General features: G+C 33.7%; 1 protein-coding gene across 1 annotated transcript in view; it reads right to left on the reverse strand.

The window, feature by feature from the left end:
* Positions 1–19,382, reverse strand: part of LOC114336187 (glutamate receptor ionotropic, kainate 2-like) — a 137,544-nt gene that overhangs the window by 53,995 nt on the left and 64,167 nt on the right. Inside the window, exons 10-11 of the mRNA XM_050646884.1 lie at positions 5,673–5,757; positions 149–287 (exon numbers count right to left, since the gene is read on the reverse strand). Of these exons, the coding sequence (XP_050502841.1) occupies positions 149–287; positions 5,673–5,757 (224 nt within the window). The remainder of the gene's footprint in view (positions 1–148; positions 288–5,672; positions 5,758–19,382) is intronic.

A 19,382-nucleotide genomic window follows, 5' to 3' on the forward strand; every position in this document is an offset into this window, starting at 1 on the left:
AATCAATAATTATTTAAATCTAAAAACTTTTATTGTTGGAAATTGATATTGTGCACTACCTCAGAATCTAAAGGAAACACAAACATAAATGTTTCATATATTAAGAGTATTGAATAAGAAGTTTTTTTATTAAAATTAGGTCACTCACCTCGATATAAAAAATAGTACGATAGAAATAACCAAATATAACGTAGCAGTGTATATCCATACGATGGGAGAGAAAGGGTCAAGGAAACCAAATATGTTGACGTCTTCTTTAGTAGGAGCTTTATGCAATATACTTATACCTAAAATATACATTTGTATGAAAGTTTAATTATACAAATTTTATGAGTTAACTTGTTTATTTCAACTATTTTTATCATTAGCTAGTAACTGAACCAATTACACAGCCCAACAAAAAAAATTGTCTTGCTGCCGAAAAAAAATCAACTGATTTTAGTTAATTCATCTGTGCTGATTCCAAAAATACAAACCTTTTCTTTGTATCAGCTCTAGTTTTCGAGATATAACATACTTATCCAATACTTAAATATTCTTACATTTCTGTATATTCCACCACTATAATTGCAATATGTTTTTAAACAAATTCTAAGACAAATGGGCAAATGAACAAAAGAGCCTATTTTGGTGTTCATTTAGGAGATCAAGATAAATCCTGAGATCCACATGAAGTGTGCAAAACTTGTATTGAAAACTTGCGACAGTGGACGAAAGGACAACGAAAATGTTTAAATTTGGTTTTCCAATGGTATGGAGGGAACCAAAAAATCATTTTGGTGATTGCTATTTCTGTCTTGTGAATATAAAGGGCATTAATCGTAACAATCGACATACGTAAACATATCCTAATCTGGATTCAGCAATAAGACCAATCATCAGCTTGAGCAGATACCCATTCCAATATTTAGCAGTCTACCTATGTCACCAGAGGATAATGCCGAAATGTTATTTGACGAACTGCAGATTAATAGATTTGAGGAAGACGACAGTGATTTTGAAGGGATTCAACACGTCCTGAACGCTTTACTCAGGAAGAGCTAAGCGATCTTATCAGAAATTTGAACCTTCCAAAGGATTCTTCCGAGTTGCTTACCTCCAGACTGAAAGAAAAGAATGTTCTTCACCCAGACACCAAAATTACATACTACCGTAATAGAGATAAAAGATGTTTTGCCTTTTTTTCTCAGCAAGATGATATGGTTTTTTATAACAATATTAAAGGACTGTTAGAAAAAAATGGGTGTATCGGAGTATACACCAGATCACTGGCGTCTTTTTATCGACAGTTCCAAACGAAGTTTAAAGTGTGTCCTTCTACATAATGGCAACAAATATGGAAGTATACCAATTGAGCATTAGAGTGGAATAAATGCTTAACAATTTTAACAAACACGGTTGTCATATGAGTATTAAAATTTATTAACTCCACAGCCACTTAGACCGTTTCCGAGAAAATCTTCACCAAGATATCAAAACGATGGAAGAGGGGTATCAGGGAGATGGGGCTATCACATGATTTGGATTACTGCTGGAGTCTTCAAAGGGACCGTCCTTTTAAAGCATTTGCAAGAAAATCATACAAAAGGAAGTTTTTAGGTGACGCCGAATAACACATTTTTGTTGCGACGCTGCCGGTTAGGTTAGATGAGTTTTTTTGGCAGATATGTGTGATGATTTTTGTAAGTATATTATTGTACAATAAATATCTTACTTTTTATTCGTATTTGGTTTATTTCATGAGTATAAGCACTAATATATGTAGGTAGTGTTGCGTTAAATTACCCTATATGTTAGAAATGTGATCTGTTGTCGTATTTTCTGAAAACGATCTGATGGAGCAAATCTGGTGGCATTTTTGGATTCAGCAGACCAAAATTACCTAGAAACAGTAAAAAAAATTCCGGCAGCGAACTGTGTGTTTACCAGTGTTATCAGTTAAAAAATTTAAAAAATAAATGATATATTAGACAGAGGTCATAAAACGTCAAACTTGCTATTGCAACGTTCTGATTGATTTTCAAGACATTTTCAGAATATTGTCCCGTTATTCTCAACTGTTCGTCTCATAATATCGATGTCTCCTCTACAGTTCTATCCCAAATTTTCATTGTGTGCAATATGAACTTTATCCCTGCATATCGATGTCCTACTTAATCAAACCATGAGAATAATCACTGGAACAATAAAATCAACCCCAGTGAGATGGCTGCCTACGTTGAGCAATATTGCTCCACCAGATTTACGCCGTACAGCAGCGTTAGTGAGAGAGTACCAGAAAATTGTAGCCAAGCAACGTACAATTACCAATCCATCAAGACATACCAGACATCTCAAAAGAGAACCACCGACTGAGATCTAGAAATCCCCCAATCAGATCTGCCCGAAAAATTGGTGATTCCTACGATATACAGAGGCAATGGTCCACAAGATGGATGCCAACAATAGAAGCAGACTATATCCAGATATCCACCCCAATTCAGGGTTTCGTCGGATCAAATCTGCCCAGGTCCAACTGGACGAGGCTTAGGCCCGGCGCACATTGCACCTAAGCGAGACACAACCTACGTCGGCGAACTGCGTAGACAGTATTGCGCATCCTACTATCAGTTCATCCGTTCGCAGGTCTCGCTTGGGAACGTTTGTCATCGGCGTATAGTTTTCTTGGGCCGTGGGACGCGTGACTCACCGCCAGATGTTTATTTTTACGTGTTTTTGTTTGCGAGATGGAAGTATCTGAAATGAATACGGATGGTACCTAAGTACAATTTATTATGATAAATAAAAGTATTAGCATAGTCAACACCCCGAGTGAAAACTGCGTTGTCTTTTTCATTCAATTCTGATAACTTTTGGTAGACTAAATAAGCGGCGATACGAAATTAATAATCAAAGTTATGCCTTTACAAATTCACATTATTAAAAAAATAAGGTGAAAAATGATTCATGTTACTTAAAACCGTGATCGATAAAAATATCGTATTACCCTCAAATTCAACTTGTCGGCATATTACATTTTTGTTTATTACATCATTTTTGTTCATACTTAAAAATTAAAAACAAAATATGCAGATAGTGTTTTTTTATGACCGATCAGTAGCGGAGGGATTATGAATTATAACCTGCAGTAATTGTAAATGATTGCGATCCTGCAGTAATTGTAAATTATTGTGATCCGAGCAGTAAATTGAGGAATATGAGTTATGACCGAGCAGTAGGGGAGAAATTATTTTAAATATGTCGGTATTATGTGCATAAATAAAATACTCAGTGTAAGATAACTTTTTATGCACCCTCTTATGATCAAATTCGATGTTTTCAAAAATCATACCGCTACGACTACTAGGGACGTGTAAGATACTTTTAAAAACGTTACTAGTTACAAGTACGGAAATACCGATTTTAAGTTGCCTACTCAATTCAGTACAAGGATCAGATACATCAGTATTTTTTAATCAGTATTTGTACTCAGTACCACTTAGAACCGCTATCAAAATAACCGTTACATGTCCGCACTGATTTTGCCCGTCTCTATTCGCCACGTCGATGGCCAACGGTTGGGTTGGCTTGTGTTCAATATGCGCTGCGCTAGAAAAATAAATGCACGGGTCAGCCGTCCCGCAGGTTGTGCCTCGCTTATATTGAATTTGCGCCGGGCCTTAATCGCATACGTACCGGACATGGTAAATGTGCTGATTCTCTGTTCAATTGGGTCGTGCGGAAAGTCCATAGTGCGATTGCGGATCACCTAGACAGACCATAAGCTATTGTGTTTCAGACTGCCTAAATCGTGCCTACCTTGAAAACCTCCAGGACTTTGTGGAATGCTCCCCTGGAGCAATTGAATGGCTATGTAAATTGAACATTAATATTTAGGTTCATTAATTATATTTTAGTGCTTGCATAATATATTATATTTGTGTATTTATCGTACTGTGAAAGTCCATAGGCTAAATAAAGTAAAAAATAAAATATCCCTCTATAGTTCTTAAAGTCCTGAATGTCCCCTTTTATCTCTATACAGTGATACCATCACTCTATTTCCATGCATTGGGCATACTTTCTTTCTTAAATATCCGGCTTACCATTTGCCACAAAATATCAACCCCACCCACTCTTAGAGCGTTCCAAACCTCCAGAGGTATTTCATCAGATCCTACTGCCTTACCAATTTTCATCCTATTTAACGCCTCGACAAACTCATCTTTCGCTATCCCCTGTATTATATTTTCATCTGGGATATCGCATCCTCTATCTCTCCTCTGGAGTTCGCCATTTGGCAACTTTCTTAAGTATACATACCATCGTTGCTTTATTTCAACATCGATTCTTAACACTCTTCCATTCACACTCTTAATCTGCCGTCTATTAGTCAAGTTCTTTGATGACTTGTACCTTACTTTAGCAATGTTGTATGTATAACCTTTTTAACAAGTAATGACAGCTAGTATATTATAATCGAATTATAAATAAAATTTCCCCCAACCAGTTCGGGTTCCTAATGCTGTTGGTACGAGGCTTTGTTCTCAAGACAAGTCTTATTCCAGAGATGCAAAGACGTCTATTGCGACATATATGCATGCCTGGTTGATTACGAGCAAGCGTTTGATCGAGTACAGAACACCAAGATGATGCAATGGAATTAACAACCAAGATCTGAAAATCATTAGAAACCTTTACTGGAATCAGACTGTATTTTGTCTCCCCTAATCTTCAATCTCTACTCTGAAAGAATGTTTATCGAAGCTTTGCACGAAACTGAAAATGGTATTATACTAAATGAGTATCGGATAAATATCATCAGGTATGCAGATGACACCATAGTATTTGCAGACAACCTAGAAGACCTACAAGTCCTTATGAACAAAATCACGTATTACAGTCAACAATATGGACTCAACATAAACGTAAATAAGACAAAGCTTATGATCATTAGCAAGGAAAAGATAAAAGAAGGTCAACTCTCCATCAATCAAACTTCTGTAGAAAGAGTGACGCACTACAAGTCCCTCGGCACCATAATAAATGAACAATGGACCAACAACCAAGATATAAGAGAGCGCATCGAAAAAGCTAGATCCAGATGGGGCCTTCTTGAATAGCCGCAACCTCTCTCTTGACAAAAAAATAAGAATGTTGCGATGCTACGTCCTCCATAATCTTTTTTATGGTGTTGAATCGTGGACCTTGAACGAAGATTATGTGCAGAAAATTGGAAGCATTTGAGATGTGGCTATATAGAAGAATTCTTAAAACCCCGCGGACTGACCGGGTGTCACCGGGGTCACAAATGAGGAGGTCCTCAGAAGAATGAAGAAGAACCGGGAGGTACTGACCACCATCAAATCTCGAAAGTTAAAATACTTCGCCCATATAATGCGAAATGAATCCAGATTATGCCCTACAACAAGTCATCCTGCAAGGAAAAATATTTGGAAAGCGAGGTCCAAGAAGAAGAACATCCTGGTTAAAGAACCCCAGAACCTGGTTTAACACATTTGTGCAGCTTTCCGCGCTGTTACAGATAAGATAACGATTGCCATGATGATCGTCAACATTCGTCACGGATAGGCACATCAAGAAAAAGAAAATAAATAAAAAATTATACTGCCAAATTTTAAATTATTTTCTCCACTTTTACATTTATATGATATTGAAAAAAAAAAACTTACCCAAAGTCATAAAAGGCATGCTAAAATCTACTACTTCTCTTCGTTCTGGTGTTATAGTCAAATCACATATTGCCAGATGAGCTCTCTAAAAAAAATACAATAGTTGTTATAGGCTATTAATTATGTTCAAAATAAGAGAGCTAAAAGGAACTACAACGTTAACGGGATTGTATTGTCTAATATGGTCAATGGACCTCTAAATTTGAAAAAAAAAACCGCGGAGTGCTACCATTTAAATTAGTGCGTTTTTGAGAAAGGGGTGAATTAGTCCCTAGGCACAGGGTGAATTAAGCTAAAAATATTGATTTTTGCAATTTGATTAAAAAAAAAAATTGTTAAAAAAAATTTGGCCCACTTTTCACGTGGGCGACTTCTTGAACCTTAGTCTGGGATGTTTCACAAATGTAATTATGCAAAAAAATCTCATGGGAATATTTTCCCCAACGAACCCGCTGTTTTCGCCTTGTCTATGTACATTTAGGTATATACATTGTGAAACAAAAAAGCTTATATTCTTTACTTTAAAATGGTGTATTGCAAAAATTTTTTTTCTAGGACTATTTTTAAACAAGATATCCGTAGGATATCAAAGGGTATCCGTAATTTAAAAAAAAAATTAAACTTTTTTAATTTTTTTTTAATTAGAAGAATATAATTGCATATTATATCATAATTTTTAATTCCAAATAATTTTTCCTAATAACACTTTACGATATTGTGAAATATAAAGGTACTTTACTCTTGAGCGAAATTCATATTTTTTAACATACCTCGTACACTATTAATAAAATTTTATATCTGATGATTGCATCGTGGGTTCTAGACTGCGCAGAGCATTTTACAAAGATTTTTTTTTCATAAAGTTAATAATAAAAGAGTTTTCCATGTGGTTCCAACTTAGTGGGACCTATTGCATGTGTATATGTCACATTTTGAAAAGCATATCTTGTTTAAAAATAGTCCTAGATCTCTTTACAATACACCATTTTAAAGTAAAGGAAATAAGCTTTCTTTTTTATTGTACAATGTATGCAGGGCGGCGCCAAGGCTTTCAAGCGCCCTGGGGCAAGTAATTTTAGTCGCCCCTTTCCTCATTCCTTTGTAAGTAGTTTTTTTGTAGCTTAATGAATCGTTATACGGTATACCTACAAACTAATTTTTATGTGTTAGGAAAGTATCATCATCATCATAATCTAACCGTTATCGTCCACTGCTGAACATAGGCCTCCTCTAAGTTTCTCCATGTCTCCCAATCTTGAGCTACCAGCTATCCAGTTCCCGGCAGTTCTCTTTACATCGTCACTCCAGCGCGTTGGTGGTCGATCTCTGCTTCGTTTATCCGATTGTCCTCCGGCGGTCTCTATTCCAATAATCTTCTAGTCTAGCTGTTGTTCGGTGTTCTTGCCACATGACCTGCACATCTCCATTAATTTCTTCTTTGCTACATGATCTAATATGTATGTCTTTGATTTTTGTCCATTGCCTGATATTATTTGGGTGATTCTTAGCATGGCCCTCTGGGTAACCCTTATTTTCTGCTCTTAGATTTTCAACAGCAGTAAAGTAATATTATACTGATGTTATTATGAATACTATAAATATTTACAAAAAACAACGATTATATTATCAGAGAACAAATAAATATATAATTATTATTACTATAGTTCATTTGCTCATGGTTTTTGCTCTGTATATTAAAGAACCGCTTGGATTGACATGAAATTTGACATACGCATAGCTAATTTATAACAAAGAAAACAATTGATATTGCGTCGTCGGGGATGAAAAAATATACGTTAAAATTAATTCCGGAAATGGATAAACTGACCAATTTTAATCAACTTTTGTTCCATATACAGTTTTTTTCACAAAGTCAATATTTTTCGAGTTATTTGCGAGTGAATATGTTCATTTTTCAATATAAAAACCAAGTTTTTTCGCAAATAATACAAAAAGTGTATATTTTATTGAAAAAATTGGCAAAATATATAGTAGAGGAAGAGTTGTAGCTCGAGAAAAGTGGGTTCTTATTCGTCAAATTTCAAATCGAACATTTCAACGTGAAATAACCAAAAAATGAAGCACTTTTCGGGCAAAACTCGTTATAATTTTTTTAAGGCCTTTTGAAAAAGCTTTATTTTTGTTTTATAAAAACGTTTCTAGCAATAGTAAGCCAGTAACGCTGAAAATAAAGTTGGTCCTTTTTTTTGGTCAAAAACATCATAATATTCTCCGCTTAATTAGCATCCCCTTATGAAATTAATCGTTACAGCTTACAGCTTTAAAATTTACTTTACTTATGTATATTTATATGATCTGGACGTTTCACCATCTCAAAGAGCTTATTTTTGAAAAAAATTGGTTTTAAATTAAAAAAAAAAAGATAATTTGAAAATACTTACTTTTTGAGTTATTTGCGAAAAACCGTCTAAAAACGTGTTTTTTTTTTGTTGAAAATTAAATATTATTCACTCGCAAATAACTCGAAAAGTAGATATTGACTTGGGCACGTGGTACTCCCTAGGGCAAAAGCACACGTCGACACAATAATCATTTTCTTCTTTGACATGTTGGCTATGTGTATGCCAAATTTCATGTTAATCCAAGCTGTTCTTTAAAATTCAAATTTTTTTCAATATTTTACCGTGAGTTAATGGAGTAATAAATAGTTCAGTTTAATGAGAGAAATAATAACGGTTCGTACACTTAGGACTTAAGGTACGATTCCGAACAAGACCGCAAACCGCAAACTGCAAACCGCAGACCGCAGACCGCATCGACAGACCTACTGGTTCATATGGTTTCTTATGAGCTTGATGTCGAGTAGAGCGGCAGTGTCGCCGCCGCACGCAGAACGTCGCCACCGCAGACCGCAGGACTGCACCAGAACCAGTAGTGTCGCCGACCGCAGAGCGACAACACGTATTCTTGCTGTTTCCAAATTGACTGAAAAGTGAAAAGAATTGAATTTCTTGTGAAAATGAGTATTTCAAATGAATAAGAAGAGCAATTAATTAATTGTATAGCAAAATATTCAGTTAAATAATTGATTGATTCGACTGTTACTTGATGGAAGTTCATTTTATCTAACAATAAAACACTGAAAACGTATGTTTTTTATACTTCCGAAACATCTGTAGTCACATAGTTATAATAAATTTTGTGGAGGTATAGAAAACAAACATTTCCAGTGCTTTATTGTTAAATATACAGTTATTTACGACGCAAGCTTCCTTCAAATTGTCTATTTTTAAATAGAGACCTAGTTGACTTCCTTTTTCTTTTATAATGCAAAAGTAAAAGATCGTCGTCATCTTCTTCTTCCATCAAAAGATATAACATTAATTCATCGTTGTTCATTGCGTCTGACATCCTACTTATGCGACTTTTAATATTATACTATTATAAATTCCCATCGTGCAATGCTGTTGTCGCTATTATATAGATGCAGTGCAGTTCTGCTCGGAATTGGTCTGACCGCAGACGACAATGTCGCTGCAGTCTGCGGTTTGCGGTCTGCAGTCTGCAGCCTCTTTCGGAATCGTACCTTTAGGGATCAAAGTAATAATATATTCCAGAAAGCCACTGCGCATCCGCTAGGAAAAATATTCTGATTCGGATTTTTTGCACAATCTTACTCAAAAAGGACTACTTTTAACAAATTTGCATGTTGCCAGGACCAAAAGGTAGTCAAAAATTTTTTAAACGTTTTTTTTTGTTTTTTTCCTAAAATTATTTTTTTTGCATGGAACAAAGTTTTTTGAGGTTTTTTGGATCATTACAAACAGAAAAGGTCTTTAGTGACTTTTCTCTAAAGTTGATAGTTTTTGACATATAAGCGATTAAAAATTGAAAAATTGCGAAATCGGCCATTTTTAACCTTCAAAAACTATGTGAAAAACTTAAAATTTGAATGTTGCCAAGGTAGGTAAATATTCTTTAAACATCGATTGATAAGATCTCAAAAAGTTTTTTGCAATACAGTATTCAAAACTCCTTTGTTTTTTAATCTCTAATCACGCGTGTGCGGCACCGTTGCATGTGTATACAGTATGGTGCAAATGAAAGGAATAAATTCGTTATTTCGTAAACCGGCGACTTTAAGGAAGAAACCCGAAACAGGTCGATTTTTATTTTTAAGTTATGATATTGTGGCATATATGGTATACTAGTGATGTCATCCATCTGGGCGTGATGACGTAATCGATGAGTTTTTTAAATGAGAATAGGGGTCGTGTGGTAGCTCATTTGATAGGTTCTTCAATTCTCTATTTGGTAAGTGTGTCCAGAAAATTTTTATTAAATTAAATTATTTGACAAAAAAAGAAGTAGAAGGACACCCTGTATAAATAATTATATAAATGTTTATATTACTGAATAGAAAATTGAAGACCCTTTCAAATGAGCTAGCACACGACCCTTATTCTCATTTAAAAAAATCATCGATTACGTCATCACGCCCAGATGGATGACGTCACTAGTATACCATATATGCCACAATATTATAACTTAAAAATAAAAATCGACCAGTTTCGGGATTTTTCCTTAAAGTTGCCGGTTTACGAAATAACGAATTTATTCCTTTCATTTGCACCATACTGTCGGTGGAAAATAGTGTCGCGCACGCTTGATTAGCAATTAAAAAACAAAGGAGTTTTGAATATGGTATTGCAAAAAACTCTTCGGGATTTCATCAATCAATGTTTAAAGAGTATCTTCCTATTTTGGCAACATTTAAATTTTTAGTTTTTCACATAGTTTTTGAGGGTTAAAAATGGCCGATTTCGCAAGTTTTCAATTTTTAATCGCTTGTATGTCAAAAACTATCATTTTTGGAGAAAAGTCACCAAAGACCTTTTCTGTTTGGAATGATCCAAAAAACCTTTTTTCCATGCAAAAAAAAAATAATTTTAGGAGAAAAACAAAAAAAAACGCTTAAAAAATTTTTGACCAGGTTTTGGTCCTGGCAACATGCAGATTTGTTAAAATATTTGAGTAAGATTGTGCAAAAAATCCGAATTAGAATATTTCTATAGGCGCGGCCCTGAATGTATGTATACAGTGCGGTGGAATAAGTGTTATTCCCTCTGTTAACTTTTTTATTTTAAGAATATAAGCAAAACGCTGGGACAGGTCGATTTTTAAACTAATCATAGTATATTATAGCATCAACGTTTCGAACTTTACGCGATCCCTCTTCATGTGACAGATATAACTTTGATTTTTTTAAATGAGAGAGTAACATCATGTGATACCTCATCTAAAAGCTCTTAAAATACTGATTTCAAAAATGTATAACACTTTAATCCTTTTTCATAGGCGCATAGGCGCAAAATTTCATTCGAGTTATTTTTAAACGCATTTATTTTTTCAAATCCTGAAAAAACTAATAAATATTTTTGAAACATTTGAACGCAGAATGAAAGATTACATTATTACCGAGAGCTAAAAGTCCCTTAGAATAAACAAAAAGTTTCTTATAAATGATATATTTGAAATTAAACATAAGACTAAATTTTATCTTTTTTTCACCCCTGTGACTTATTAAAATAATCATTATAGAAGTTCTCCTTGACTTTCGACTCTCGATAACACTCGGTTACACGGTAATATTTCATTCTGCGTTTAAATTTTTCAAAAATACTAATTAGTTTTCTCAGGATTCGAAAAAAATAAATGCGTTTAAAAATAATTCGACGAAATTTTGCGCCTACTCTCTTGAAAAGGATTAAAGTATTATACATTTTTGTAATTAGTATTTCAAAAGCTATTAAATGAGGTGTCAAGTGATGTACTTTTCCATTTAAAAAAATCAAAGTTATATCTGTCACATGAAGAGGGATCGCGTAAAGTTCAAAACGTTGATGCTATAATATACTATGATTAATTTAAAAATCGACCTGTCCCAGCGTTTTGCTTATATTCTTAAAATAAACAAGTTAACAGGGGGGTAACACTTATTCCACCGCACTGTATATCTAAATATACAATAAAACAGTTATAATGAGAAATTTAAAAATAATCGTAAAATATATCAAAAATCATTAAATGTATAAAATTTTAAACAACCATATCTTGCTTAAAAATAGTCATACAGCCTTCTACAATAGACCATTTTAAAGATAATTGGCCTTTCTTCCCATTAAATGTAAAATTGCATCTACCTAAATAGACCAGGGCGCATCTGTAAAAATATTAGTACATTTGGACGTTGAGAGGTGACTCAAATTTTTTTGCAGAAATTGCTTAAAAATAATTCAAATAATAATATTTGAGTTATCCTCCCTCTCAAAAAGGTCCGGAACATTGTTTAAATAATCAAGATGTCAAACAATTAAGGAAAAATTCGATTTTTTTCTTCGTTTTTTGATTATAACTTTAAGAGTATTCATTTCCGAGAAAAGTTGTATTGACATAAAAGTTGTGTAATTAAATTTCCTACAATACAGAGTTGGTTAAAACTTTAATTTAAAAAATAGTCACCCTTGTTGCAAAATAGCAATAATTGGAGAAAAACTATACAAAAACAAGTATTCTTACACAAGTATTATGCTAAACTTAGGACCTTCAAATTTCATCCAGAAAAACTATATGATACAGTTAAACAGTACTGTCAATTTCATTAAGATCGGTTCAATAGATTTTGCAAAATAAATTTTGCAATCCAGCTTTCGCAAAAAAAATCATTTTTTCAAACTGTTACAGGATTGAAAATAAAGCAAATAACAAGTTGATTTTTTTGCTTATAGAAGTGTACTGTATCTTTCATTTGCAATTTGCAAAACTAAAATCGATTAACTACCACGGCGTCAGGAATTTTTTTAAATAAACATTAATTATTGGTGTTGCGCGCAGGACACCGGATAGTTTGCTCTGATTGGGCATTCCAATGACCTTTGATAATTATTGATACATTTTAATTTTTATTACATTTCTATATAAATAAATAAATTTGTTTATTGCAAAATAAAAACACATACTCTATCCTTTGAAATAACACTTTTTTTAGCAAAAACTTGCTTTGTTCATATATTTTATCTTGAGAATAAAAGTTTATTATTTTTAAACATATACAATTGTTTAAACAATATTTCACAAACAATAATAAAATTAGTTTGATTTTTGTGGAATTAAAATATTAAAATACAACAAAATATAGAGTAAGAAAATAATGTATTAGATGAAAATTGGAAGAAATTTTGGTGGAAATCAACTTCATGTGAATCGAACACCGCTGTCCTGCGCGTAGCACCAATAATTAATGTTTATTTAAAAAAATTCCTGACGCCGTGGTAGTTAATCGATTTTAATTTTGCAAATTGCAAATGAAAGGTACAGTACACTTCTATACGCAAAACAAATTTTAACTTGCTATCTGCTTTATTTTCAGTCCTGTAACATTTTAAAAAAATGAATTGTTTTTGCGAAAGCTGGATTGCAAAATTTATTTTGCAAAATTTGTTGAACCGATCTTAATGAAATTTACAGTATTGTTTTACTGTATTATAAAGTTTTTCTGGGTAAAATATGAAGGTCATAAGTGTAGCATAAATGGTTGAAAAACGTAAAATGCGAATACTTGTTTTTGTATGGTTTTTTCGCAATTATTGCTATTTTGCAACAAGGTTGACTATTTTTTCAACTTTTAACCAATTCTATATTGTAGGAAATTTAATTACGCAACTTTTATGTCAGTACATCTTTTCTGGGAAATGAATACTTTTAAAGTTATAATCAGAAAACGAAGAAAAAAATCGAATTTTTCCTTCATTTTTTAACATTTTAATTATTTAAACAATGTTCCGGACCTTTTTGAGAGGGAGTATAACTCAAATATTATTACTTGAGTTATTTTCAAGCAATTTCTGCAAAAAAATTTGGGTCACCTCTCAACGTCCATCTTAAAACAGATGGGCCCTGGACTAAAAGCCAGGAGAAACGACACGCCTTTCAGGGGCGTTTAAACACAGCGATAAGTCCAGCAACTAGTTGTGATGACAAGTTGCTGTGATTTGTTGAGGTTGAAACGCTGTTTAGACGCTGCGATAAGTTGACCACAACAAGTTGAAGAGGGGACCATTGTGTACATTAGACCCTTTTAGACCCTTCAATGAATTATAACTAGTTTTCATCGTAAACAAATAGATCCTGTTACTTTCAAAATATAAAGGTCGGGTATGTTATACAGGGTATTTACAAAGTTATAACCAATTTTATATGAAAATCGTAACAAGTTCAACTCACTGTATAAATAAAAATAAGCACAACGGCAATGGTTTATTGATGCCATATTTTATTTATTGTCAAAATTTTTAAAAATGATTGATATTGCTAATTTACTTTATATCTAATAAAGGGTGAGTTAAAACTCAAGTAGGTAGGTACATTATTTTTTCAGTAAAATTTAAATGGGATACCCTGTATTTTATATCACTATTAAAAAGTACCATTACCGTACTTTAATTTGTATACAACATTCCCTATTCGTCTGTCTACGCAAAAGAAAAAGTAATTAAAAATGCGTGATCAAGGGATCAGGCACGTCAACTTCTGTCGGTTTTTCAACAAAAGCTTTGATGGTTCGCAATACGTATTTGGACGGGTTTGCGAGTGGTTTGTTGGTTTTGGAGCGCCTGAGTTGAAAATATCAACAAAAAACATTCATACATTAAAAATTTAACTTTGTTTCTGGTGAAGCAACACAGTTGGAAAAAGCAGCTGATATAATATTATAATTGTCACCGGAAAGCAAAAAAGGTAACGCACAACTTGGAAGAACCTATAGTTTTCTAACTTCGCTTCTGGTGAAGCAACAGGGTTGGAACAACCAGATATATTATAATTGTGTCACCGGAAAGTGAAAAAGGTAACTCACAACTTGGAAGAGCCTATAGTTTTCTAACTTCGCTTCTGGTGAAGCAACGGAGTTGGAACAAGCAGATATATTATAATTGTGTCACCGGGAAGCGAAAAAGGTAACGCACAACCTGGAAGAATCTATAGTTTTCTAACTTCACTTCTGGTGAAGCAACAGGGTTGGAACAACCAGATATATTATAATTGTGTCACCGGAAAGTGAAAAAGGTAACTCACAACTTGGAAGAGCCTATACTTTTCTAACTTCGCTTCTGGTGAAGCAACGGAGTTGGAACAAGCAGATATATTATAATTGTGTCACCGGGAAGCAAAAAAGGTAACGCACAACTTGGAAGAACCTATACTTTTCTAACTTCGTTTCTGGTGAAGCAATGGAGTTGGAACAAGCAGATATATTATAATTGTGTCTCCAGAAAGCGAAAAAGGTAACGCACAACTTGGAAGAATCTATAGTTTTCTAACTTCGCTTCTGGTGAAGCAACAGGGTTGGAACAACCAGATATATTATAATTGTGTCACCGGAAAGTGAAAAAGGTAACTCACAACTTGGAAGACCCTATAGTTTTCTAACTTCGCTTCTGGTGAAGCAACGAGTTGGAACAAGCAGATATATTATAATTGTGTCACCGGTAAGCGAAAAAGGTAACGCACAACTTGGAAAAACCTATAGTTTTCAGGGACTACCTTTTTCGCTTTCCGGTGACACAATTATAATATATCTGATTGTTCCAACTGCGTTGCTTCACCAGAAACGAAGTTAGAAAACTATAGGCTCTTCCAAGTTATTCGTTACCTTTTTCGCTTTCCGGTGACACAATTATAATATATCTGCTTGTTCCAACTGCGTTCCTTCACCAGAAACCAAGTTGGAAATCTATAGGTTCTCCCAAGTTGTGCGTTACCTTTTTCGCTTTCCGGTGACACAACTATAATATATCTGCTTGTTCCAACTGCGTTGCTTCACCAGAAACGAAGTTAGAAATATATAAGTTCTTTCAAGTTGTGCGTTACCTTTTTCGCTTTCCGGTGACAATAATTATAATATTCTGCTTGTTCCAACTGCGCTGCTTCACCAGAAACAAAAGTTAAATTTTTAATTTATGAATGTTTTTTTATATACTGATAACGATTTCCGAAGTGAAACTCGAAACGTCAAGTAAACTTGATTTCAAACTCGAATTGTGACTTATGTCCAAATAAAATAGTAAATCTCATTTTGTATTTCTCACGCCGGTAAGAAGACAACAATGAAATGACCTTTTTTACATTGGTCCGCATGTATATTTTTTATTTCAGCTTCGAGATTGATGACGTCACTAGTATGTAAATGCCAAAAAATCATAATTTAAAAATATGTCCGGATTTTTTAGTCGTCGGTTTACGAAATAATGAATTTATTCCATTTGGTTTTACCACACTGTAGAACGTAGAACTAATAATAATTATTAAGTTACATAATATTTATTTAATTATAAAATTGCATAAAGTTATAAATTTAAAAAGCCATCGTCGTCATCTGAATAGGGAATCTTACTGATTCAAAAACAGCTTTCTTTGAAACACTTCAGATATCAGGACATCGAGATTCATTTTTCGGAAAAATAACAAAGAGTACGAGCGGAGAAATCAAACTTGTTTGGTTTCGCTGTTTTGCTCTATGATTTCTGCCACTATGTTATCGAACACCCTATGTAACATTCTAATTAATTTTATAAATGTGAATCTAAAAGTTGGCTACAATTTTTGTTATTAACTTTTATTGCTATCTATTACTATAACGGATCTACGTAGCTTTACCCCACTAATCAATCACCCTGTACATTATTTAATTATATATGTAAATAAATTCTAATACGGTAAGATTCTCCTAAATTGATACGACCCAAGTCCAATGATAAATCGCTGTACCGTTTAAGGGTCGTTTAAACACAGCGATAAATCAAACAACTTATCAAGGTCAATCGAGTTGTTGCAACTTATCATTGTGTGTAAACGGTGCATCGCACAACTTATCAAAGTTGGAGTTGGGTTGAAGGTGGTATCGCATTGAATCGCAGCGTCTAAACAGCGTTTCAACTTGTCATCACAACTAGTTGCTGTGACTTATCGTTGTGTTTAAACGATGCTTAAGACACGACGATAAATTAAAACAACTCGATCCTTGTGATAAGTTGATACCAACCTCAACCCAACTCCAACTTTGATAAGTCGTGCGATGCACCGTTTACACACAATGATAAGTTGCAACAACTCGATTGACCTTGATAAGTTGTTTGATATATCGCTGTGTTTAAACGATCCTTAAGGATCGTTTAAACGATGTTAAACACAGCGATATATCAAACAACTTATCAAGGTCAATCGAGTTGTTGCAACTTATCATTGTGTGTAAACGGTGCATCGCACGACTTATCAAAGTTGGAGTTGGGTTGAGGTTGGTATCAACTTATCACAAGGATCGAGTTGTTTTAATTTATCGTCGTGTCTAAACGGTACAGCGATTTATCATTGGACTTGGGTCGTATCTATTTAGGAGAATCTTACCGTATTAGAATTTATTTACATATATAATTAAATAATGTACAGGGTGATTGATTAGTGGGGTAAAGCTACGTAGATCCGTTATAGTAATAGATAGCAATAAAAGTTAATAACAAAAATTGTAGCCAACTTTTAGATTCACATTTATAAAATTAATTAGAATGTTACATAGGGTGTTCGATAACATAGTGGCAGAAATCATAGAGCAAAACAGCGAAACCAAACAAGTTTGATTTCTCCGCTCGCACTCTTTGTTATTTTTCCGAAAAATGAATCTCGATGTCCTGATATCTGAAGTGTTTCAAAGAAAGCTGTTTTTGAATCAGTAAGATTCCCTATTCAGATGACGACGATGGCTTTTTAAATTTATAACTTTATGCAATTTTATAATTAAATAAATATTATGTAACTTAATAATTATTATTAGTTCTACGTTCTACAGTGTGGCAAAACCAAATGGAATAAATTCATTATTTCGTAAACCGACGACTAAAAAATCCGGACATATTTTTAAATTATGATTTTTTGGCATTTACATACTAGTGACGTCATCCATCTCGAAGCTGAAATAAAAAATATACATGCGGACCAATGTAAAAAAGGTCATTTCATTGTTGTCTTCTTACCGGCGTGAGAAATACAAAATAAGATTTACTATTTTATTTGGACATAAGTCACAATTCGAGTTTGAAATCAAGTTTACTTGACGTTACGAGTTTCACTTCGGAAATCGTTATCAGTATATAAAAAAACATTCATAAATTAAAAATTTAACTTTTGTTTCTGGTGAAGCAGCGCAGTTGGAACAAGCAGAATATTATAATTATTGTCACCGGAAAGCGAAAAAGGTAACGCACAACTTGAAAGAACTTATATATTTCTAACTTCGTTTCTGGTGAAGCAACGCAGTTGGAACAAGCAGATATATTATAGTTGTGTCACCGGAAAGCGAAAAAGGTAACGCACAACTTGGGAGAACCTATAGATTTCCAACTTGGTTTCTGGTGAAGGAACGCAGTTGGAACAAGCAGATATATTATAATTGTGTCACCGGAAAGCGAAAAAGGTAACGAATAACTTGGAAGAGCCTATAGTTTTCTAACTTCGTTTCTGGTGAAGCAACGCAGTTGGAACAATCAGATATATTATAATTGTGTCACCGGAAAGCGAAAAAGGTAGTCCCTGAAAACTATAGGTTTTTCCAAGTTGTGCGTTACCTTTTTCGCTTACCGGTGACACAATTATAATATATCTGCTTGTTCCAACTCGTTGCTTCACCAGAAGCGAAGTTAGAAAACTATAGGGTCTTCCAAGTTGTGAGTTACCTTTTTCACTTTCCGGTGACACAATTATAATATATCTGGTTGTTCCAACCCTGTTGCTTCACCAGAAGCGAAGTTAGAAAACTATAGATTCTTCCAAGTTGTGCGTTACCTTTTTCGCTTCCCGGTGACACAATTATAATATATCTGCTTGTTCCAACTCCGTTGCTTCACCAGAAGCGAAGTTAGAAAAGTATAGGCTCTTCCAAGTTGTGAGTTACCTTTTTCACTTTCCGGTGACACAATTATAATATATCTGGTTGTTCCAACCCTGTTGCTTCACCAGAAGCGAAGTTAGAAAACTATAGGTTCTTCCAAGTTGTGCGTTACCTTTTTTGCTTTCCGGTGACAATTATAATATTATATCAGCTGCTTTTTCCAACTGTGTTGCTTCACCAGAAACAAAGTTAAATTTTTAATGTATGAATGTTTTTTGTTGATATTTTCAACTCAGGCGCTCCAAAACCAACAAACCACTCGCAAACCCGTCCAAATACGTATTGCGAACCATCAAAGCTTTTGTTGAAAAACCGACAGAAGTTGACGTGCCTGATCCCTGGATCACGCATTTTTAATTACTTTTTCTTTTGCGTAGACAGACGAATAGGGAATGTTGTATACAAATTAAAGTACGGTAATGGTACTTTTTAATAGTGATATAAAATACAGGGTATCCCATTTAAATTTTACTGAAAAAATAATGTACCTACCTACTTGAGTTTTAACTCACCCTTTATTAGATATAAAGTAAATTAGCAATATCAATCATTTTTAAAAATTTTGACAATAAATAAAATATGGCATCAATAAACCATTGCCGTTGTGCTTATTTTTATTTATACAGTGAGTTGAACTTGTTACGATTTTCATATAAAATTGGTTATAACTTTGTAAATACCCTGTATAACATACCCAACCTTTATATTTTGAAAGTAACAGGATCTATTTGTTTACGATGAAAACTAGTTAT

Source organism: Diabrotica virgifera, chromosome 3 (assembly GCF_917563875.1).
Source record: "Diabrotica virgifera virgifera chromosome 3, PGI_DIABVI_V3a".
Taxonomy (NCBI): Eukaryota; Metazoa; Arthropoda; class Insecta; order Coleoptera; family Chrysomelidae; genus Diabrotica; species Diabrotica virgifera.